Source organism: Sapajus apella, unplaced genomic scaffold (assembly GCF_009761245.1).
Source record: "Sapajus apella isolate SASKATOON/1434 unplaced genomic scaffold, GSC_monkey_1.0 scaffold130, whole genome shotgun sequence".
Lineage (NCBI taxonomy): Eukaryota > Metazoa > Chordata > Mammalia > Primates > Cebidae > Sapajus > Sapajus apella.
In genome coordinates, this window is record NW_022437070.1 from 601,307 (window position 1) to 624,831 (window position 23,525).

At 56.4% G+C, this 23,525-nt stretch overlaps 1 protein-coding gene and 1 long non-coding RNA gene across 2 annotated transcripts in view; one reads left to right on the forward strand and one right to left on the reverse strand.

Moving 5' to 3' along the window:
- The window catches only part of NAPA (NSF attachment protein alpha), a 26,806-nt gene continuing 3,281 nt past the window's right edge, over nt 1-23,525 (forward strand). The window contains exons 1-8 of the mRNA XM_032262516.1: nt 1-395; nt 11,320-11,399; nt 13,670-13,786; nt 19,295-19,341; nt 21,339-21,416; nt 21,657-21,712; nt 21,784-21,868; nt 22,670-22,774. Of these exons, the coding sequence (XP_032118407.1) occupies nt 298-395; nt 11,320-11,399; nt 13,670-13,786; nt 19,295-19,341; nt 21,339-21,416; nt 21,657-21,712; nt 21,784-21,868; nt 22,670-22,774 (666 nt within the window). The 5' untranslated portion in view covers nt 1-297. The remainder of the gene's footprint in view (nt 396-11,319; nt 11,400-13,669; nt 13,787-19,294; nt 19,342-21,338; nt 21,417-21,656; nt 21,713-21,783; nt 21,869-22,669; nt 22,775-23,525) is intronic.
- Nucleotides 19,585-23,525, reverse strand: part of LOC116539534 — an 18,495-nt gene continuing 14,554 nt past the window's right edge. Inside the window, exon 3 of the long non-coding RNA XR_004264104.1 lies at nt 19,585-19,650. This is a non-coding gene — a long non-coding RNA (uncharacterized LOC116539534). The remainder of the gene's footprint in view (nt 19,651-23,525) is intronic.

Consider the following 23,525-nt stretch of genomic DNA (forward strand, 5'->3'; position numbering starts at 1 on the left):
AGAATGGGACACCGTTCGCGGGTTTGTGCGCATGCGTTGAGGTCTCGGGACGCCAATTGGGCGGTCTTGAGTCACGGGCGGTGTGCGGCAGGTCGGGGCGTGGCTGGCGGAGGCGCCGCGCTACGAGGCCGCTGGTTGGCCAGCGCGAGTCACGTGGTTCCGGGGTGCAGCGGCGCGCACCGGTGCGACGTCAACGCAGCCGGTCGAGCTTTCCCGACTTGTTTTCCGCGGCCCGGCCGCGGCTGAGTCCTCCCGGGGTCAGGGTTGGGCGCCTTGCTGAGTCCCTTTGTAGTCGCTATGGACAATTCCGGGAAGGAAGCGGAGGCAATGGCGCTGTTGGCCGAGGCGGAGCGCAAAGTGAAGAACTCGCAGTCCTTCTTCTCCGGCCTCTTTGGGTGAGAACCGGGCTGAGGGTTCGGCCGGGACCTAGGCTGAGAGGACGAAGGAGTCACGGCCGGAGGTGGCGGGTTAGGCACGCAGGGCTCGGGCCGAGGGGACGGAGAGGAACCTGGAATGAGGTGATACGGTCTGAGGCGGCAGAGGGGGCACAGACTGAGGGCCAAGGGCTTGGGCCGGGGCAACAAGGTTTGAAGAGAGACGGTCTGACATGGCGGAAGGGACGTGGGCTGAGGACACATGGGCCAAGGCGACACTGTCTGGAGGCTAGGAAGGGGACTCAGGCCGAGGACAGGCCAGCGGGCCGAGGGAGAACCTGGACCGAGGGAATACGTTCTGAAGCCTCGGAGGGGACTGGCCTGGGGGGACGGAGGGCATCCGGGAGAGCAGCCATGTCCGGAGGCCTTTCGGAGCTCTGGGGGCATCTGTCTGCAGGCTCTCAGGCGGCGTGATGGGTCCTGGGACTGAGGACGCCCTGCCCGAGGGACTGACCTTTCCAGTCCTTGGGGCAGTGGACTTGCGGGGGGCCCTGGGCAGTGAGAGTGATGGCTGAAGAAGGCTGACACCAGGCGGAGGGGCTCGGCAATTTGGTGATCCTAGGAGTGGTGAAACGCGTCTGAAGTGTGTTGGGGAGTGCCTAGGTTGAGTCCGGCCCTGGTTAGCGTGACTAAAGACAGCTGAACCAGGGAACCCGCATGATGGAGCCAAGAGTGAGGAGGTCCCAACACTTTGGGAAGCCGAGGTGGGCAAATCACTGAGGTCAGGAGTTGGAGACCAGCCTGGCCAACGTGGTGAAACTCCGTCTCTACTAAAAATACAAAAACTAGCTGGGCCTGGTGGCTGGTGCCTGTAATTCCAGCTACTCGGGAGGCTGATGCAGGAGAATCACTTGAACCCAGACGGCGGAGGTTGCAGTGAACTGAGATCGCGCCATTGCACTTCAGCCTGCGCGACAGAACAAGAGTGACCCCATGTCAAAGAAAAACAAAAAGACTGAGGAGGCCTGGGTTGAGGCTAAAGACTCCTGGGTGGGGGAACGCATGGTGGTGGCTTGGCCAAGGAGATGGAGGGGTAACAGGGCGAGACAGAGGGAAAGAACGAGGGCGAGACGGAAAGAACCAAAACGGGAGATTAGAGCTCTTCTGCTGTATGATCCTTGAGTAATGGTGATGATGATGACAGGGACATGGTGAGAAGACGGCTGGGAAGAGGCTTGGGAGACAGAACTAATGCATACGGCATGGCATAAAACTCACATTAGCTCCTAAAAGCGACACAGCCATCCTCTGAGAAATTCTAGTGGCTTAGGAGTGTCAAGAGCCCAGGTTTGAAATGTGGCTCTGCCACCTCATGACCTTGGGTAAATTGTTTAGTCTCCCCATTAAAGGAGATCACGAACCAAACCTACCTGCGATTTGCTGTATTAGGATTGAGCCTGGCATGGAGTAGCGTCTCTGAACGTGTTAGCTCTTGTTAATGTGACCTTTCCAGAAGGAACAGGTTTGGAGCGTGCAGAGGGATGAGGGGGTTCAAAGTTAGTGTGAGAGGAGAGGTCTGGGAGGGGTCAGAAGAGGGAAAGACTGAGAAGCATGAGTTTGCTAAGAGGAGCTGAAATAAAACACAAAAGGGATCCGGGAGGACTTAATAGAGTGGAGAGGCGCATGAGGCTCTGGGCAGAGGAAGTAGAAGGGAGCTGGGGAGGGTTTGGCAGGGGATGGGTGGTGGGGAGTGAGATCTGTGCTGAGGGGGGTTCTGAAAGGGTCAAGGGGAGGCTGTGGGAACAGAGAGGAGGCTTGGGAAAGGACTAGTGGGCTTGTAGAGAGAATGGTGTGTGGCAGCCACTCAGAAGCAGAGCCTGGGGAAGGTGGTAGGACTGGGAGCGTCTGCAGAAGGCTGGAGAAGGTGGGTGTGGGAGGAGGGCCTGGGGATCGGAAGAGACTGTGGTAGGAGCCTGGCAGAGGCTGGTAAGACACGAAGTGGAGGGATCTTTCCAAGAGAGAAAAGAACAGGAAAAGGCTCTGGGCCTCGCCCCTTGTTTGAGGTTGGATAATGTTTAGCAAAAGAACTTGAAGAGCATGACCGGGAATTGCCTGGTGTGGGGAAACATCCGGGGCTGATGGACCGTATTGATTAGGTGAAAAATGTTTTCTTTTAGAGGCTGAGAGGAGAGAGAGGGTGTGTGTGTGTGTTTTCTTCATAAGGGGAGAAGTTCAAGTGCTGTGTTTGGGGGTGGGACCACGAGCTGGGTTTTTGGTGATGGCTTTCCTGGGTGGCTCTGAGTGTCTGTTCCCTTTGGCCCAGGGGTTAGTGGGTACTGGCCTCTGTGCTTGGAGGGAGCAGCCAAGTCAGCCCCAGGGCACTCGCTACCTGATTGGGAAGGCGAGATGAACGCCAAACACTGGTAAAGCAGGATTACTGACAGTAAGGAGGCCTCGATTATGTCATTTGTGCGAATGGCTGAGCTGAGAGGAAACAGCGTGAACCGCGGGGTGGCTTCTGGTGAGGAGTGAGCGAGGTCCCGAGGAATGCCCAGGACTTGCTAAGGGAGTGGGGCCGGGGAGGGTGCTCTAGGCAGCAGGGATGGTGCAGCCAAGGTCTAGCGTGAGGGGAGGTTCTGCCTGGAAAGATGGGGAACCGAGATCCAGAGGGACCAGAAATGGCTTCCTGGGGGAGAGGGCCCAATCCTGGGGGAGATGAACAGAACTTCTGGGGTGCTCTGTGGTATGGAGGGAGTGTGACTGAGCATGCCTTGGGAAGACAGAACACAGAGAGTTCCATGTTAGACCGTAAAGGTGGAAGCGGCAGGTAAGGCCTGACAAGGAAGGCCTCGTGAGCAAGGGCTGGGCCTGGAGGAGGCACTGCAGATCCCCGAGGAGGCTAAGGGAGGCCCATCCTGGAGGGTTCCCGTCTGCCTTCTAGAAAGGACTGCAGCAGCTGGTGTGGGGGAGAGTGACAGCAGGAGGCTGCTGCAGTGCCGGTAGTACTAGCAGATGCTGGTTATTAAGTGCTCCCTGTGACTCAGGCCCGGGCCTGGGCCAGGCTCTACCTGCTGATGGAGCGGATAGATTTAGTCTGCACAAAATCCCCAGGAAGGTAGAGAAATCCGGGGGCTTAAGAGAAGTGACTTTATTTGCCCAGCCCCACAGCAAGTGGGAGAGGCAGCATTGAAACCCAGTTCCGTGTGATTCCAGAGCCTTCTCACGTAGCCCCCTTGGTGTGCTACCACAGTAGTTTCTCCTGAAGGTTCGTGGCCATCTCTGGGCACCACACTCGGAAGGATGTTGGCAAACTAGGTGTGTTGGAGAGCCGCCACCCTCTTAAGCGTTCCCCCATGGCAGTTTGTTCCAAATATTTGAAAGAAAGCTGGTTGTTCATCTCAGTTCCTTCCAGCTCCCAGCAGAGCTGACCTGGTGCCGTGGGGGTGTGAGTGAGGTGAGGGTAGAGGGCAGGGAGGATGGGAGGCTGGCCTAACTAGAGTTTGTGTGCCTGGGAACGGGGAGCACAGCCAGAGGACAGCTGGGGAGGACCTGCTGGCTGGATGGGACTCACTCAGGCACCTCCTCTCTGATCTGCGTTTGCTTGTGTTCAACATTTCATAACCCACCTTTATTCAAGGTCCTTGGTAGCTGCCGGGACTGGAGAAGGGAGTGTTGGGGTTCAGCTTGGTGACTCTCTTTTCCCTTTTGGGCACCCCAGCAATGACAGCACCCCACATTGAGGGGCCTCTGGTCCTGTCAAAGGGCAAGTCCGATAGCCTCACCTGGGCCGCAAGGCAGTGGGCGTCAGTGCTGTCGCCTGCCTCGGTGCGCAGACGCGGCCCTTGCTCTTCATTATTTCTGGGCTGCCAGATGCTAGGGGGCTTTGACACACCAGCAGCCACTGAGGGCGATGGCACCAACCAGTTAGGAGAAGCTCAAAGCCATTCCTGTTCCTCCCCTGGGTGATGGGGGAGCCACTCAAACTTCTGTTCTGGAAGCAAAAAGACAGAGACTTCCTAACTCCAGCACAGTGAGCCGGCGGCAGAGGGAGACGCTGAGTCCGGGCGCACCAGTTCCCCTCCCTGCTTCGTGTCTCCCGGTGAATCCAGAGTGCCTGCTGTGCCCTTTGGGGATTGCGCAGGTTCTGAATGGCAGCTCTGTTCCCTGGGGCTTTTTCTCATCTCTGGTGTCTCCCAACCACCTCCACTGGCCCCAAAACAACCCAAATGAGAACTTCTTTCGTCTTGGATACACACGTGTAGAGGGAGTTTCTTCATCTGTGAAGTGAAGAGCATAGTCATCTGTGTTTCCTCAGGTGGTTCTAGGGACAAATGAGACGCTCCATGGGAAGTGGTGAGGCACGGTGCCTGGCTCCGCTAATGCTCACTGATGGCTCACTGTCGTCCTTACTATTAGGCATTGTCATAGGAAGTTGAGCTGGAAGCGCTGGAGAAATAGGTGGCAGGGTGTTCTGTGTAGAAACTGCATTCCTAAGGTCAGATCTTGACAAAGGAATTCCTGTTTCAGCTGCCAGCTTGCTGGCAGGGCCTGCCCGGGGTCTTGGTAGAGACTGGTGCGAGCATGAGCTTGCAGATATCCCTCCAGACCGCCTTCCTCTGCAGAGTGTGTGGAAACCCCAGCGCCATTTCCAGTGGCATCCTGGTGAATCACAGTGCCCTGCCAGCTGCCAAGATCCACAACTGAAAACTTGGCATCTCTTGCCCAGTCTCAGAGTGGAGTCTTTCCTGAGGGCACACAAGGTTCCTGGGGAATCCGAGAGTCCCTGGCTTTCCTGATGGATGGGACTTTGCTGCCTGGCCGTGCAAACATTTCCGTCTCCTCTTTGGGAAGCGGCTACTGAGAGACAAGGGTCTTTGAGAACACCTTTTAAGAAAAAGGAAGCACATTAGCCCTTGGGCTGTGGTGAAGTGTAATCCCATTGGCATATAGGAGGGCATCCATATAAGAAAAGAAACACAGGGCTCCTGCCAGGCCATGAGGCCAGTGAGGTCCTGGCTCTGAGCCTGTCACCTCGAAGGGCCGTGGGCCTCTGTGCACCGTGAGCACCGTGGAGTCAGAGGTGGGGCAGTGGGAGGCCAGGACTCTAGAAGCCAACGGAGGAGCAGCACTTAGCTAATCTGGAGGTGGAGATGAAGCCCATGCTGCGATTCTGAAGTAGGGACGCGTGCCTGGATTCGGTCCTCTGCGGGGCCTGATGAAAGGGATGCTCTCATTTACTGAGCGCCCACAGTGTGGCTGGGTCTCCGCTGGGCACGCTGTGGGGTGCTGCCTTCGAGATTGCTCATGCCTCAGCAGTGGAGGTGTGGAGTCTTCTCCCGAGTTACAGATGAGGAAACACAGGCTGGCACGCAATGAGCTGGCACTGAGGCCAGGCCTGTCTGATTACTGTCACCATTTGTTTTATTTAGTTTTTACCACCTCAAGCAACTCTAGAATTCCCATTCCTGGGTGGCAGGCACCCCTTTGAGCGTATTTCTCTTCCTTTGTATAACAACCATTTGAGCACCTTTTTCATTCTGCACTTTGTGCCAAGTGTTGAGTGTACGTCATCTCTAATCCTCACAAGGACTCCTCCCAGCTCAAGTTCATTGTTCCATTTTATTTCATTTTTGAGAGACAGGATCCTGCTCTGTCGCCCTCCTGGGCTCAAGTGATCCTCCCACCTCAGCCTCCCGAGTAGCTGGGACTGTAGGCATATGCCACCATGCCTGGCTAATTTTTAGTAGAGTTGGGGTCTCACTCTGTTGCCCAGGCTGGTCTCAAACTCTTGGGATAAAGTAACTCTCCTGCTTCGGTCTCCCAAAGCTCTGGGATTACAGGTATGAGCCACTGTGGTGGCCATGCTTCCATTTTATAGATAAAAGAGTGGAATCTCAGCACTTTGGGAGGCAGAGGCAGGAGGACTGCTTGAGCCAAGGAGTTTGAGACCAGCCTAGGCAACACAGGGAGACCCCATCTCTTAAAAAAAAAAAAAAAGCCTCAGAGATGACTAGCCCCAGGTTGGACACTGGTCAAAGTACCTGAAAGGGACTTCAGCCCAGGTCTCTCCGTCCAAAGTCATTCTCTTTCTACCCCTTGTCCTTGCCCAGACAGACGTCACAAGAGGGTCCTGTGGCGATTTCAGAGCTGGGCAGTTAGCCTGCGACACTTTATTCTTCACCGTTGTTACCCAGGGCCTGTGTCAGCACTGTGGGGAGATGGGAAAGCAGAGCCGGCCCAGGCCCTGCCCTGCGGGAACTCATACCCTGCTCCATCAGGCAAGGCCCACTGCAGAGCGGCAGGAGGCAGCGGGTGGTTTAGGGCTTCTAGGTGATGCTGGTGACGGTGCCTTCAGGATGCCAAGCTTCTGGCGGCTCCGATGCAGTCGATGGACTAGCAGGGCTGGTGGCCTCTGGCTCCCTGTGCCAGGGTAGACCCTGTACCATGGGCAGCCTTAACTTTTTCTGACGTTCCTTCTGCCTGTTGGCATGTTACAGGCAGGCTGGGTAGGGAGCTGGCCTTATTCGTTCTCCTTTGCCTAGAGGATGCTCCACGCAGCTCCAGCAGAGAGCAGCCTCTGCTTGTGAGATGAGGGAAGCCTGGACAGCACAGACTCCCTGGCTCATTTAATCTAGAGGAGAGGTGGGGCAGCAGGGACCTTGTCCTCTCTCTTCGTCTTCCTGAGGACTCTTGGGCATGGGGAAGGAAGCCTTCCTGATCACTGAGTGAGAGGCAAGGGCAGGACTGGATCCCCAGGGCCCCAGTCCTCTTTCCCAGCCGGCTAGGCTTGGGCAAGCCCTCCGCTCTCTCTGAGCCCCAGCTTCTGCCTCTGTAAAGCAGGGGCAGCACCCAAAGGGCTCTTGTGTGGAGCTGCCGGGATACTCCTGGTACAGTGCCCGGGAGACCGGGAGCCCTGTGCACCAGCTGTGATGAAGGCGGGCTCACAGGGAAGACACAGGCATGTGATTGGCCCCGGGGCCCCGTCCCCACTGAGGACGCTGGTGGGAGACTCGGGGCAGTGGGCCTTAAGGCTGAGGAGGAAGCTGTAGGCCTGTGGCTGTGGCTACCATCGAGGCAAAAGGGGCAGAATGAGTCCAGGACCTGAAATGGGGCCTAACTTTGTCCACCCTGCCTGGTGAGGTCCTTCGGGAGCTGGAGGTGCTGGGTCAGGGCATGGTGCTTTTCTGGCAGCCAAGGAGTGCCTGGTGGGTGGAGGAAGGAAGGACGGGGGCTGAGACTCTGCCCTGCAGAACCCCCTGGCCCAGGTCCCACCGGGTGTCTGTGCATTCCTGGCAGCGCCAAGCCTTCCATATGGCAGTCGCTGAGGTTGGTGACTGTGCTTGGGAGACCTGAGACTGCTGCCTCCGCCTTGGAGGGGGAGAGAGCAAAGCCGAGCGAGTAATTATAGACAGCCCTGCATCAGGCAGCCCAAACCAGTTCCCTCTATTCCCGGAGTGGCTCAGAGCCGTGGGATGGGAGGACTGAAGCAGAGGCAGCTTGGGGGAGGTCAGTGGGGGAGGGACAGTCAGCTGTCACATGCACTGCCGCCCAGGCCCTCAGGAGAGGAGGCCCAGCTAGTTTTTCCTTTCATGTACTGCTGTTATCTCCTGGCACATAATAAATGCTCAGATACCTGTTCCCCATGTGAATAAATGTGTATGTGAATGGCTTCATCAGGATCTTCCACTGGAACCTAGCACGTCACTTTCCTCCCTGGGGACTTCACTCCTGTTTCTAAAAGGAGAGGATGGGACTCTGGAGATCTCCCATCATCTCCTGGCCATGGCAATGAGCAAGACCACGGTGTGCAGCGGAAGGAGGGGCTGGCCTGGGGCCTGAGCTGGTGCTAATCCCTCTGGCCTTTCCACCCCATGGTTAGAGTCAGTGACCCTGTGCAGAGTTGGCCGTGCTTAGCCTGGGATCATAGAGTTTCAGCCCGGGCAGCTAGAAGGCTTTGTGTTCGTCCTGTGTTGGCTCTGTCCCGCTGAGCTGAAATAAACCTGGCTGGGGCTGACACTGCTCATTGCTGATCGCCCGCTGTGGGCCGCTCAGTGACATGGGTCATTTCTGCTCTTCCAGGGTCTGAGCTTTTTCAGAGTGCATGGAGCTAGATGGGACTTAGTCACACTGACAAAGGGAAGGCTGAGCTGGGGGACCTGTCGGGTGGGTAGACCTGTGATTAAGATCCGTGAGCATGTCCCTTTAAGAGAACATTCCAGAGAGGTCTTCCTGAGGGTTTTTTGCAGCCAGGCCCCACAGGACCCTTCAGGATTCTCTGCCAGAAGCTTTTGAAAGTTTCTTACATCTCCAAGGCCAGGAATGGGTTCTAAAGAAGTCACTCCAGGCTGGCGCAGTGGTTCACGCCTGTGATCCCAGCCTTTGAGAGGCCACGGGGGGTGGATCACTTGAGGTCAGGAGTAGGAGACCAGCCTGGCCAACATGGTGAAACCCCATCTCTACTAGTAATACAAAAATTAGCAGGGCAAGGTGGCACATGCCATTAATCCCAGCTACTCGGGAAGCCGAGGCAGGAAAATCCCTTGAACATGGGAGGCAGAGGTTGCGGTGAGCCTAGATTGAGCCACTGCACTCCAGCCTGGGCGACAAGAGTGAAATTCCATCTACAAAAAAAACACAGGAGTCACTCCAAACTTCTGGCTGGAGTGACGTGGGTGGCGGAAGGCAGGGTACAGCAGGGTGAGTTTGGGAAGGACACATTGCTCAGGGTACTTCCCGGGGACAGCAGAGTGTGGGGGACAGCACAGCCCTGGAAGGCACAGGGTAGGCCAGAACCTTACCTGGTGTGATGTAGATTCTGGAGTCCCCATCCCCGTCACAGCCAGCCCGCTCGCCCGCCCCGGGGGCATTTGCTTGCTGACAGTGCCAGGCCTGTCCACTGGTCACTGGTGGCTGCTTTCCAGGGGGTCAGTCTCAGTCAGTTTTTCCTTCTCAAACTCACCTGATCAGCTGAATTACCAGGGACCCCCAAACCCCAATTGTTAAAAATCTCAATTGCAGGCCCCACCCACACCTACCGAACAAATCCCAGAGAGTGTGGCTGTGGGGCTCTGGTCTGATAAAATGAGCACTTCGTGCGGTTCAAAGGGATAGGCAGGTTGGACACACTGAACCTGCAGTGCAGAGGGAAGGATTGCTCACATCCCAGCTCCCAAAATTACCTTTGCACCCTTCACAGCTGTGATTGGTGTCGACAAGTTTCCAGGTATAATGTTGGGCCAGTTGACACGGGATGTGGGACGGATGGTGAGGATGATTTGTGTGGCTTTTCACTGGAAAATGCCCACCCCTCCCTTTTCTCTTCCCTAAAAAATAGGCTAAACACTAGTTATATGAGTGAAGAGAGACTTTGAAATCCATTTGGTGGGACTCCTGAGTGGATGGAGTTTATTCTGCTGGTCATGTGGATGATGGGAGTTGGAGCAGCCACAGAGATCACAGACCTTGTGGGCTAAGCCTGGTTGTGTTAGTAAGGGCAGAAGGAGGCAGTGGGACTTAACGGGTTTGAGGTACTAATGAGGTCCCCCAAGTCAGGAGGAGGTTCATTATGTACATGTGGAGGTCAAGAAGCCAAGATGAAGCTGCCCAAACAGGGTGTCCTTTATGTTTTTAAATTCCTGTCTAGCTCCAGTACATCCTTACTGTTGGACAGTAAGTTTTTGGGGGACTTTGCTGTTTTAAGTAATGCTATGCTGAACATGCTTGTAACTTTTCTGTTTAGTTTTTCAGGATAGATTGCTAGAAATGTAATTCATTGCTGGACCACAGGGCCAAATATAAATCCTAATATTTAAAAATGTGTGTGTATATATATATTTTTAAAAAATTGATAAGATATGCAAACGGGGAAAAAATGCGGTACCAACTTGGAATGCCCAGTGAATAAGGCTGCCTCCCACAGCTGGCCCTCCTTCTCCAGGCTCCACCTTAAAGAAAAATGCTGTTTACTAGTTTTTTGTGTATTTGCCCAGAAATATCCTGTTTATATAAACATGTATGTTTCTATTCTTCTCACCCTCTTTTTTTTTTTTGAGGCAAGTTCTCGCTCTGTCATCCAGGCTGGAGTGCAGATGTGCAATCTTGGCTCACAGCAACCTTTACCTCCTGGGCTCAAGTGATCTTCCCACATCAGCCTCTCCAGTAGCTGGGACTACAGTCGTGCACCATCACACCTTGCTAATTTTTTGAATTTTTTGTAGAGATGGGATTTTACTGTGTTGTCCAGGCTGGTCTCGAACTCATGAGCTAAAGCAATCCACCCACCTTGGCCTCCCAAAATGTTGGGATTACAGGAGCCATGAGCCACCAACACCCAGCCCACCCTCTTTTTTTTTTTTTTTTTTAACACAAATGGGAACATTTTCTATGGGAACATTTCCCATCTACATTTTAAAATAGTAGGTACAAAATTTATATGTATGGCTGTATCATATATATGTCCGGTCCAGAATTGGTAATGACACACTCTAGGGCTGCAAAGTCTTCATTAAACAACCACAGAGTGCAAGGCATGGGATTGAGGCTCTGTCTGCGGAAGCAACACAATGTCTTAAACTGGGCTAATCCCCCAGAATGCTTTGCAGTAGGGAAAGGGGATTTGTAGAGCACCAGGGACCCAGTGAGCCCCCAGCATCCCAGGCAGGAAGTAGAGGTGGCTGTCAGAGGCTGGGCTTGTGGTGGGGTCAGGAACTCTTTGCTCCACACCCCCCAGTGAGTACCCAGTATTCCTCCTGGAGGGAGCCAGTCTACCTGAATTGAGTGTGCCATTGTATGCACGCGTGGGGGCCACAGGCACCTGAGGGGATGGGCCCCCACAGGGGAAAGGTGAGGGGTGGGGGCACGTCTCTACTGGCACTGGAGCAGATTTCTTGCTTTCTCCTGGATACCAGACTAGATTGTCTCCTTTTTTTCTTTCCTTTTTCCCCAGAGGCTCATCCAAAATAGAGGAAGCATGTGAAATCTACGCCAGAGCAGCAAACATGTTCAAAATGGCCAAAAACTGGAGTGGTATGTGATCTCCTCTGCTAGAGCTCCTGTGAGGGCTCTCCTCCTCCCTCCGCTTCCACTCCCAAAGGCCTGCCCTTCAGGGCCGCTTCTCTGTTACGCTATCTCCGGCATGAGAAGCCCGGGCCTGCTCTCTAGCTGTTTTGTGCCTGCTGGGTTACTTTATACTCGGGGTCACGGGGCCTTGAAGAAAGGACAGAGAGGATGGAAATAAATAGATTATTAGACCTAGATAAACCCATGTGGATTGATGAGCTCATAGACAGTCCTCCCTAAATTCAGAACCTCAGGCTTCCTGGTAATTTCCTTAGTGCCTCCATCAGTGTCTGAATTCTAGGCTGCAGGAAAGGTTCAAGTGCTTCCAATAACAACATGAATCATGGCTACTGTTCACTGAGTACAAAGTGCTCATCATTTAATTACATTCTCACCCTAAGGGTCAGTCTGTTAATATCCCTATTTTACAGATTTGGAAACTGAGGCTTGGCTTAGTCTCACGTCCAGGGTGCCAGGACTAGTAAGTGACAGAACCAGGATTCAGAAACCAAGGCTCTGACTGCAGAGCCTGAGTGTTTGGCCTGTCCCAGTGAGGCAGGAGAGCTTCACGGAGGAGAGGGGTGGGAGGAGCCCTTTGGGCTCAGAGAGGCTGGGGATCTGTTTGGGGTTCCCTGCACGCCCAAGAAGTCCAACAAACCAGTGCATTGAGCCCATTGGAGGCTCATCTCATGATACGTCTTTCGTGTCACCAAGATTGAATTAAGGAAATACTGCAAGAGACCCCGAGTTAGAACACAGGGAGGAACTTCCTGACCATGGAGGCAGGCGCAAAGGTGCACAATGAAACTGATGCTCATCGTTTTTGAGAATGTTGTTGGTTTCCTAAAAATTCAAAGAGTTTTTCCTGAGTTTTCACAGACTACATTGTGGATAAAGCCAAATGTTCTGTGTATTTTTATGCTCTCAAACTAAGAAAATTCCTCTAGGGAAGAAATGCTTATTTTTTAATTACATAGGTGTTGCTTTTCCCTTAAAATTTGTTACGTCCGCCGCCCTACTCTTCAAAGAAAAGCCCTAGGCCATTTCCCCCCATACTATGCCCTTTTTTTGAAATTTTATACTCAGATTTGGAGCTCTTAAAAGTAATAATGAAATCATATAGTGAAAACATGGAAGGCTTTGTTTCTTCTGCTGGTTGAAACTTAAGAGGATGGGGCGAGGCCTCCTGGTCATCTTCCACCTCAGAACCTCTGACTCAGATTCAGCTGGAGGAGAATGAAGGGGAGAAGCCTCAGAACCAAGCTGGGGGTGGTCGGAGCTTCACAGGGAGGAGGAGAGATGCTGTTGCCTCCCAAACATCAGTTTAGGAGGTGTGAGGACAGAGTGGCTTGGGACCCACGGACGCCGACCGTGTGCAGAGGAGCACAGGACACGCAAGGCTCCAGGCGTGGTCTCTTCTGCCCTCCGCCCGTGGGCGCTGTTCTGCATGCACTCATTCTGGGTGTCCACATCCTGTTTCCCTTTCTGGACATGCAGCTCCTGGAGAGAGCCTGCTCTGTTTTGTCCGCCCCCAACTCCATGAGCCTTACAATGCGCACAAGTGCCTCGTCCATGCGGATCTGCAGCGAAGGGAACAGAATGTGAACAGAGACAGAGGAGTTGGGAGAACTCGACAGGAAGAGCTTTGGGGAGCTGTGGAGAAAGAAACAGGACTTGGAAAGGGGAGTAGATGGGAAGGTGTTTGTGGTTGAATCTCAGTTGCCCCTTGCTTCACAGAACACCCCTCCCCAGCCGGCCCCATGATTCAGCCCACACTTTGCCTTCTAGTGGTGGTTCTGGGCCCTGTGCTTCGAGGCCAGGAGGTGCAGGAGGCCACCTTGGCTCTGTTGAATCTCCTTTCTGGCTCAGCTCTGTCTGCCCTTTGGAGCTTTAAAAGTGGTGGCCCTGGAAATGCTGGCATAGCTGAGTTTAGGGGCATGGCATTTTAGCTGCTCTCACCCTGGCTGTCTTTCCATATACCTGGGGCTGAGGGGCTTCCCTCGAGGCAGCTGGTGCCCTCAGAGACTGTCAGGTGGGCCACCAGGAGCCTCAGCCCAGGAGCCAGCAGACCTGAGGTCTAGGCCTCAGTAAGGGCTTGCTCAAGTAACCCTCGTCCTCTCTTGAGGGCTCTTTCTGCGTTCTCAAGAGCCTGACCCACCTCCCAGGGCAGTGTCTCTGTGGCCTCATAAATTGTGGAGCCCCACTGAGGCCGGGACCACCCTTCTCTTCTGTTCCAGCTGCTGGAAACGCTTTCTGCCAGGCCGCGCAGCTGCACCTGCAGCTCCAGAGCAAGCACGACGCAGCCACCTGCTTTGTGGACGCCGGCAACGCGTTCAAGAAAGCTGACCCCCAAGGTGAGGGCCTCTGTGGGCCACATGGGCTGGCTGCCCGGAGTGCCATCATAGCACCCTGCATCGGGTCCTCGGGTTTCCTGGCAGCTCTGGTGTTTTCCAGTGGCCAACATGTGATAGGCTGGCAGAGACGCACTTGAGGCAGAGCGAGTGTTGACTTCACAACTGGCTCCCTTCCTTCCGGTTGGCATGGTTGGCATTCCCGCGCTGCTTAAGTCTCCGCCCCCCTATCTACTGTGTCGGTGCAGCTGATTACCCCTCCCCAAGCCCAGAGCATTTGGGAGTGGGAGTTCCATTGCAGACCCACCGCCTGGCCTGCCCTGCCGGGGAGAGAGGAAAGTCTGTCCTGTTGTCAGAATTAACATGCAGAAGGGAGCGGGGGGAGTTCCGAGACCAGCCAGGTAGGAGGCGCTGCCGGAAAAGGAGCGGAAATTAGCCCAACCTGGCTTCCCTACATCCTGGGGAAGAAGTAGAGAGAACAGAGCCCGAGACGTCGTTGCCAGAGAACAGGTTACTTAAAATGAGAGCATGTTAGGGACAGAAGCCCAGTTTGTGGCTGACTCATGGTGAGAAAACAGTGTTTGTCCCCCAGGGTGCCTCCTGAAGAGGAAACACAGCCCAGTGATTGCCTGGGGCGGGAATTTTAATTTATTTTTAAAATCTTGGTGTCAGGTACAGGTTGCTAATTAGCAAGCACAGGCAGTTTGTAAAAATGACTGTCTACCGTCACTGTCCTCTCAGGGGAATGGAAAATACATGAATCTTTTTTTTTTTTTTTTTTTTTTTTTTTTTTGAGACAGAGTTGCGCTCTTGTTACCCAGGCTGGAGAGCAATGGCGCGATCTCGGCTCACCGCAACCTCTGCCTCCTGGGTTCAGGCAATTCTCCTGCCTCAGCCTCCTGAGTCGCTGGAAAATACATGAATCTTTAAAAATAATCAAAAGGGCCGGGCGTGGTGGCGCATGCCTGTAGTCCCAGCTACTCGGGAGGCTAAGGTGGGAGGATTGCTTGAGCCCAGGAGTTCTGGGCTGTAGTGTGCTGTGCGTTTCGGGTGTCCGCACTAATTTCGGCATCAATATGGTGACCTCCCGGGAGCAGGGGACCACCAGGTTGCCTAAGGAGGAGGGGTCAACCAGCCCAGGTCGGAAACGGAGCAGGTCAAAACTCCTGTGCTGATCAGTGGTAGGATCACGCCTGTGAATAGCCACTGCCCTCCAGCCTGGGCAGCATAGTGAGACTCCGTCTCTCAAATAATGCTGATAATCGTAATCATAATAATAATGAAAAGGAGCTGTGTAATCTTGGAATAAAGGCCTGTCCTTTCCAGGAGAATATGGGTTTACGGCAGTGCAAGGAGTTTTCTCCATGGATCAGTGAGCCCTGGTTCACACGCCGTGTTTGGGAACTGAGTGCACACCCCTTTGTCGTGATCTGGGATGTGAGTTTCCAGACAAGGATGGATTTGTGTGTTAACCAGTAGCTCTTCTCTGTCCTTAGACTGGCCAGTGATTCCCCACCATCTGGGCATCTCACTCATTGGCCTCAGTGGTCACACGGTGGGACTGAGGCCTGGCAGGAGGCCAAGGAGCAGCCTTGTAACTAGGTGGGCCGTGGAGCTGGCCTGGCTGGCAGCACTGGGCCACAGCGGGCTGCATGGGTGGCGCAGTGATGACCCAGGGAGACTCTGGGTTGGTTTTAAGCTTGACTCACCCAGGGAGTCTCCATGTCTTCCATTAAGCTGCCCTGCCAAGCCTTTCCTTCTGCTCCCCAGGAAACTGGCTGGCCTAGAGGCGCTGTCTTAGCATCTGTGACGTTCAGCTGCTGCCCCATCTGGAGTGACTGGAAGCACTTGCTCTGGGGCAGCGCTGAGCACCAGGCTGCGGAACAGTGAGCGCCTTTGCTCTTTCGGCAGGCCCCTCCCTTCCTGCAGCAGGCCCTGCCTGCCAGTGGGATGCGGTGAGGTCCCTCCCCTGCATTCAGTCAGAGCTTTTCTAGCTCTCTCTGCAGGGTGTGGGCTGGGAGTCTGGGTGTGGCCCTTCTCTGGCCTTAGGAAGCTCAGAGGGTGGCCAGGGACTCCAGTGGGTAGGAAAGTGTACAGATGATGCCGCATCCGGGGCACAGAGGCCAACTTGCGCAGAGCTGAGGCGAGGAGCGGGCGAGCTTGGCTAGGGGAGAGCTCTCGGGGAAGAAAGGGGGCGGTTCTGACAGGAGAACCTCCCCTGGGTAGAGCTGAGAGCAGGTGCCGTGTCCGGAGCCCTGGGGGCATTGGGCTGAGCAGGGTGGGGTGCTAGCACAGCATCCAGAGCTACAGCCTAAAGGTGCGCGCCCCAGCCATGGCTCCCAGTGGGGCAAGGGGCACATTGGCATTGAGGGCAGCAGCTGCTTTGTGTCTGAGGCCAGTCAGGCCTCACAGAAGGCCAGGCACGTGGCTCATGCCTAGAATTTCAGTGCTTTGGGAGGCTGAGACAGGAATCCAGGAGTTCAAGACCAGCCGGGACAACACAGTGAGATCCTGTCTCAAAAAAAAAAAAAAAAAAAGTCTCACAGAGAATGTCATGTAGCAGCTGTGCGTGGCTCAGCAGCACAGGAGGTGGGTGGTCTGGGAGGACCTGCCTCCCCTGTGGTCTTGGGCAAGTCAGTCTTTTGGGCCTCTGTTTCCTCGTCTGTTAATGCAGAGACTACTGTGAGGTGACGCAGTCATGCCTAGCGCGGCACCTGGCGTGTGATAAACTGCCAGTCAGGATACCCTTGGCTTTCATCCGTCCAGGGACCTCTGCCTACCCTGGGCCCCCACAGTCTCTGCCCTTGGCCAGGTGCGTTGTGAGGCAGTGCTGGAGGCCTGATTTGGAACTTTGCCTGGCTTCCCCAAGCAGGTGACTGGCTCCTGGGGCCTTCCTTATCACTGGTCTCCTCAGCAGCCTAGAAGGCCTCTGTCTGGGGTCAGCACTTCTTCCAGGGCTTCCTCCAGAAGGAACCCCCCCCAAGTGGCAGCTGGAGTGTTCCTGAGGCCCGGCTGGGCTTCTGTCATCCTTTCCTTCTGCAGAGAGGTGGCCTGCTGCCTCCTTGGTGGCTCTGGGTGGGGAAGGGTGATGCCCATATGTGTCATTGGTTCCTCAATTACCCAACCACCACTGCTGCTCAGGGCAGACTTGAGCCAGGGAGGCCTCTTCCGGGGTCTGCCTGACAGCTGGGGCCGGGGCCAATGTGTGTACCTGGGGCAATGAAGGGGCTCAGCCCCTGCTTGTCCCCCACTTCTCCCTAGCTGCCATTTACTGGGTTCCTACTGTGTACCAGATGCTTGGCATCTTTTAACCCATTTGATTTCTTTGTGCAGTTCTGTGATTTGCCCCCATTTTACTGAGGAGGAGACAGCCAGGTGTGACCAAGGGGGACTTGAGAGAGTCAGAAGTCCAGCTGGGCATCACTGGTGGAGTGACTGTGGGGATGGGGACGGCCTGGGCTGCAGCTCCCCAACTTGGGCTGGATTGCACCGAGCCCCTTTCCAGCCCTCTGTGGGTGGGTGGAGGAGGGCCGGGCCACGGAGCTGGGTGTTGCTCCGCCTCTCAGGGTGCCCGAGGCCTGGCGACCTGAGATAAGAGCAGCAGTCGTGTCAGCAGCTCGTCCAGGAGCCAGCTGGCCCAGTGTCTCTGGCGGACTGCTGCTTTCCAGGCGTGGAGGGGACTCAGCCTGTGAGTCCATGTTGCTGCCAGGGGTAAGTTGTCTCCCTGCTGCTACTGCAAGGGCTGAGCCGTGCTGACGATGGGCGCTCCAGAGCCACTGCCAACAGGCCCAGGTGGCAGCTACGGGTCTCACTGCAGAGTGAGAGCAGCCTTTGCCGCCTCAGCCCGCAGGGGGCCGGGTTGGTGTCCTGGGTGTTCTGCCCAGGACAGGGAACCAGTGAGCAGCCCAAGGGTGCCAGGTGGAGTCTGCAGCCAGGTGGGGCAGGGTAGGGTGGGCCAGGCTGGGCCAAGCTGCTCACCTCACTCCAGCTGCTGCTCTCCTCTGGCTCGGCTCAGCTGTGGCTTTTGGGCCCACCCATGACAGGATGTGTGTGTCTTCAAACTGCCAGGTGTAGGCTGTGTTCCCTCCTCTGCCCCCTTTTTTGCCTCCTTTTTGCCACCTTTTCCTCTTTCTGCAGCCACAGGCTCCGTCTATCAGGCCCAGAACCTGGACCGAGTGGTGTACCCTCTCTCAATCCCTTTCGGCCCACGGGTCCTTCTGAGTTGGACAGAATCTCCAGACCTCTGGGGCACCCAGAGGAGCACTTATGGGCCCCACTGTTGATATGTCGGAAGTAGGGGCTGGACTCCTGAAAGCCCAGCCACAGGCCTAAGGCTAAGCGCCTTTGTTCAGATGCCTCCTCACAGAGAGGGGTTGGAGTCCCATCCAGACTGTGAGCCCCTTGAGAGCAAGCCCAGGTCTGTGGGTTCTTGGAAGCACCCTCATCCCAGGTGAACACGGCCTGAGTGACATGGAGGCCCCCATGGTGACCAGGAACTTTCAGATGCTCAGGCTGCAGCTCAGAGCCCACGCCCTGTGGCCTGCCAAGGCTCTCTGCCTTTCCTTCTCCTGCCCCAGGCCTCCCTCCCTGCAATACCCGTCCTCCTGAGATGCACTAAGATGGGGTTTTTAAAAAATACCCCCTGAGAGCTCGTTTCTGCCAGCTAGAAAATGCCTCCCACTCATGCTTTTCTCCCTCCTCCGAACAACTTGTCAAAAAAAAGCCTTTCCCAAATTTAAAATCTTGCAAGAGATAGTACAACAAAGGTAGCCCAGTTCTTCCTCAGTGCCATCCTGGTGTGTTCAGGCTTTGGCAAAACCTTTGAGGAGCTGGTGGGTGGCAGGGCCAGGTTAAAGGGATAGAGAGCAGAGGGCTCCCAACTGCCAAGATATGAGGCAGAGGGGTGGTGGAGAGTGCACCCGGGTCTCGGTGCTCACGGCGTCCGGCCTCCTCGTGCCAGAGGTCCAGCTCCTCCTGGTGCAGGGACGGAAGCTGCTCAGGGTCCTGCGGCGATGTTGGCAGAGCCCAGGGAGAACCTGGGCATCCCTGCTGCCTCCAGGACCACCTCAGATGTTGGGCTTGGCCACTTCCCATGTCCCCTTCCCCTTTGCCAGCAGCTCAGTTCTTCAAGAGCAGGGCCTTAGAAGGTCTGGCTTAAAACACCCGTGAGAGTCTGGCCATCTGCCCAGCCCAGCACTGCTGTGCCCTGTCCCTGGGGTTCTGGGAAGCTGGCAGCATCCTGGCAGAACGAGGGGAGAAGGGCTCCGCCGATTGCGTGTGCCCAGCAAGTCACAGTCTGCAGAGTCAGCTCCCTCACCAGGTTTGCCGGGCTCAGGGATTCCGTGCCCTCCTTCCAGCCCCTTGAGAGTGTGCGGCAGCCCTGGCAGCTCCGAGTGCCTATTGATCTCTCTGCCGGCAGCCAGGCGCGCCTGCGTCCGCCTCCTCTCCTCGGCTTCTGCTGAAACGACTTCACTTTCTCATTTCTCCTCCCACCTCCCTTTCTCTCTCCAGAGGCCATTAACTGTTTGATGCGAGCGATCGAGATCTACACAGACATGGTAACGGCTGCTTGCTTGTCCTGATGCCCCCCTGCCCCAGGGGTCTCGCTGCATTGCCCCAGCCTGTGTCCTCACCGTTAGCACCCCCAGTACTGTTCTTATTCTGTGGCCAAAACCAGTTGGGGAGGGGGAAGTGGGAGCTGGGGGCATTGGGTCACCTGGGCTGGCCTGGGCCGGCTGGGTCTTCACCCAGCTCCCGACCAGCCTGATGGCCCCACCCTGCACACATCTGGCCTCCAGCCCTCCGCAGGCAGTCATGGTTTGCATTCATAGAACTTAGGTTATTGAGCTGGGCACGGTGGCTCAGGCCTGTAATCCTGGTACTTTGGGAGGATCTTTTGGGCACAAGAGTTCGACACCAGCCAGGGCAACATAGTAAGACCTCGTCTCTACAAAAAAATTAGCCGGTGTAGTGACGTGCACTGTAGTCCTAGTTCTTGGGAGGTTGAGGCAGGAAAATCACTTGAGCCCAGGAAGTTAAGGCTGCAGTGAGCTGTGATCACACCACTACACTCCAGCCTGGGCGTTTTGTCTCAAAACCAAAAAAGAAGTCAGGTTACTGTAGAGCGTGTGCCCAGCACTTTCCCTTGCCCGGCCTTCCCACAAGTGTCGCATTTGATTAGCATCTTGCAGCAGGCCAGAGGGGTGGGCAGAGCCCACAGGAGACTCAGCACCTGCCCTGCCCCGGGGGCATTGCCAACGACAGATGCAGACCAGAGGGGCAGCTGCCAGGCGGAGCCAGGGTGAAGGCCCACCCAGGCCGGGGCTTCTCTCAGTGCTTTCCCTTTTTTTTGTTTTTTGGTTTTTCTGAGACAGAGGACGGTCTCTCTGTCATCCATGCTGGAGTGCAGTGGTGCGATCTCCACTCACCGCAACCTCCACCTCCGGGGTTCAAGCGATTCTCCTGCCTCAGCTGCCTGAGTAGCTGGGATTACAGGCACGCGCCACCATGCCTGGTTAATGTTGTATTTTTAGTAGAGATGGGGTTTCCCCATGTTGGCCAGGATGGTCTCAAACTTCTGACCTCAAGTGATCTGCCCGCCTCAGACTCCCAAAATCCTGGGATTATAGGCGTGAGCCACCGCGCCCCGCCGGCTCCTTCCTTTTTGCCTCTCCACTTGCCCCATCTGTCTCAGCCCTCCAACCCCAGGCAGGGGCATGAGCCCTGCCCCCTTGTGCTCAGGGCAGTGCTGCAGGGATGACTGTGACTAGAACAGTAATGGCAGCTACCATTTATTAGGCCCGACACTGCAGGGCGGGTAATCCACAGCCCTGTTCGGTATCGGAAGAGGGGGCTCAGACTAGTGACATGACTTGCCTAGGGACACGGGGCTACAAGCAGGAGTCGCTGAGACCCAAAACTAGGTCTGGCTGAGCCCAGGACCTTGCCCTTTCCTCTGCACCAGCGGTGGCGGTGGGCCAGCTGGGCGGGTGCCTGGATGCTGGGCAGAGGCGGATGGAAGGTGCACAGGCTGGAACCTGAGGCCTCCCTGGGGAGCTCTGGGTATGCATGGAGGAGGCTGAAAGGTGGCTGTTGGCCTGGGGGCAGAGCTGGTGCTCTTGGGCAGGGGTCTCAAGCCCTCCCTCCTATCCTGGTTTCTCCAGAGCCTTTTGCCAAGTGATTCTGGGCTGGTCCTTCTGCCTCTCTGGCCTCTCTATCACATACTTCCTCAGGGCCAGGGCCTCGGCCAAGTGCTTGTGCTCACATTCTCTCTGGTGTCGCACCATCTGTGTCCCATGGATGGGATAGAATTAGGCTGAGGCCCTGGAGTGGCTTGCCCAAGGTCACCTGATCAGCCCAGCATGCACAGCCAGGCCTGGAGTGCTGGGGCCCTCCCTTCTCAACCGTGTTCCCCGCCTCTCGGTGTCTTTTTCATACCTCCTCGCAGGCGTGGCTGAGGGGTGGGAACCTGAAGGGTCATGGGTCAGCAGGGGTTCAGGGCCAGGCATGCAGGAGCTCACGAGGCACAGGCAGCCCCTTCCCGTGTTCCCTCCAGGGCCGATTCACGATTGCGGCCAAGCACCACATCTCCATTGCTGAGATCTATGAGACGGAGCTGGTGGACATCGAGAAGGTGAGTGGCAGCAGGGCCCTGCCTGGGCTGGAAGCCAGGACCAGTACGGCTCTCTCTTCTTGCCACCAGGGGAGTCCTCTGGTGTCTGAGTGCCCACAAGGGGAGGGTGGGGGATGGGCAGAGGTGAGGTAAAGGGGTCTGGCTGTGTCCCACGCGGGCAGGACGGAGGGTGTGGAAGCTGTACGAGACCTCCTCTCCCACCGCTGCCCAGCTCTGAAACCCGCCCCCACGTCTCCCCAGGCCATCGCCCACTACGAGCAGTCCGCAGACTACTACAAAGGCGAGGAGTCCAACAGGTAGCCCCCTTCCTGCCTGCCCCGCCCCGCAGGGACCGCCACCACTTCCCTCACTCCTCCTCCCCACACAGCTCAGCCAACAAGTGTCTGCTGAAGGTGGCTGGCTACGCTGCGCAGCTGGAGCAGTATCAGAAGGCCATTGACATCTACGAACAGGTGGGGAACAGGTGGCGACCCTGCCCGCTCTCAGGACCTGTGCCTCCTCCTAAGCACCGGCACCTTGTTCTGGAACCACCCCTCCCTGGGCTCGCCCTCTGCTTCTCCCGATCCCCCCAACCCCAACCTCAGCCTGGTTGAGTGTTCTCCACCTGTGACCCTATGCCATGCCGGCACCCTCTCCCTGGCTGTGCCCCACCCACACCCCTTGCAGAGCTTCCTGGAGGGATCCAGAGTGAGGCTGGCCAAGAAACCAGAGTCAAGGAGGGAATGGGAAGAACTGCCAAGGGGCCTGGGGTGGCTGTGGGCACCCCACCCCATGACACAACGGTCCTCATCCACAGTGAGCAGGAGGGAGTGTCACATGGCCTCCTCGCAGTGTGCACGGGAGCCCTGGGTGATGGCCGAGAAACAGGCAGGCAGCTGGCCCCGGGGGAGAGAGGGGCGGGCACCGCCTCTCATGTTCTCGCCACCTGCCACCCCTCTGCCCACCGCTGTGCCAGCCTCCCGTTGGTCCTGACAGCCAGACCGCATCCTCCCCACTGTCTCAGGCTCTCGGGAGGCCCACGGACACCTGGCTACAGTCTCAGCCACCATCTCACCCTGATCTTGGCTGCTCACGCACCGGTCACTGACCTCCCCAAGCTGGTTCCTGGTTCCCTGCCATTAGGGTCCTGGGTTAACAGGCCCTCACTGCAGGACATGGACCCAGCTCCCAGCTGGCCTGCTGGTGCCTGGCAGTGGCCCTGGCCCTCTGGCTCCTTGCCCTGAGCTCACAGTGCTACTTCCCCGTGGCTACAGGTGGGGACCAACGCCATGGACAGCCCCCTTCTCAAGTACAGCGCCAAAGACTACTTCTTCAAGGCAGCCCTCTGCCACTTCTGCATCGACATGCTCAATGCCAAGGTAGTGCGCCCCACGCCGGCCGGGCCACCGTGCCTATCACCAGGCCGGGTCACCTGGCCACCCCAAGAGGGGGTGTGCTCCTCCCTCATGCCTGGCCCCTGCCAGCTGGCCTTTGGAGGAGGAGTGTGGTTCTCACCGCTGTGTTTCTGTGCTGGCGTCACCTGCCCGCCGGTCCTGGAGGCTCTTGCGGGTCCAGCTCCTGCCTCACTTAGTGCTCTTCCCTTCATGGGTACACTGTTTGAATCCTCACTGCACCCCATAAAGTCAGCACCATTGTCACCTCATTTTACGGGTGAAGATGCTGAGGCTGGGATGAGAGTTTGAGGCCTCATGCCTAGGGACCTGCAGCCCAGTGTTCCGGAGCTTCGTGACTGCCGCTGTCATGGCTGTAACTGGAGCTCACAAGCCCACCTGTTTTCACGGCACTTGGCAAAAGAGGGGCCAGAGAGGGCAGTGGGTGGGGGGCGTGGCCAGCGGGAAGGAGCCGGAGGGTTGGCACTAGACTTTGCTTGGCTGGAGTTTTCCCACCGTTGCCTGGCAGGAGCACAGAGTCCAGGATTTCCTGGTCCCCCTGGCTGCCCAGCCCCTGCCTCACAGCCTGTCTGAGCCCTGCTCTGCTGTGGGCACCAGCCTGGGCTTTGCCAGACCAGGTTCACATCCGCAGCCCATGTCTCACCATGCTCTGGGCACATCACTGCTCCTCTGGATCTGTTTCCTCCCTTTCAGAAGGGGGCTCACCATTATTTGACCC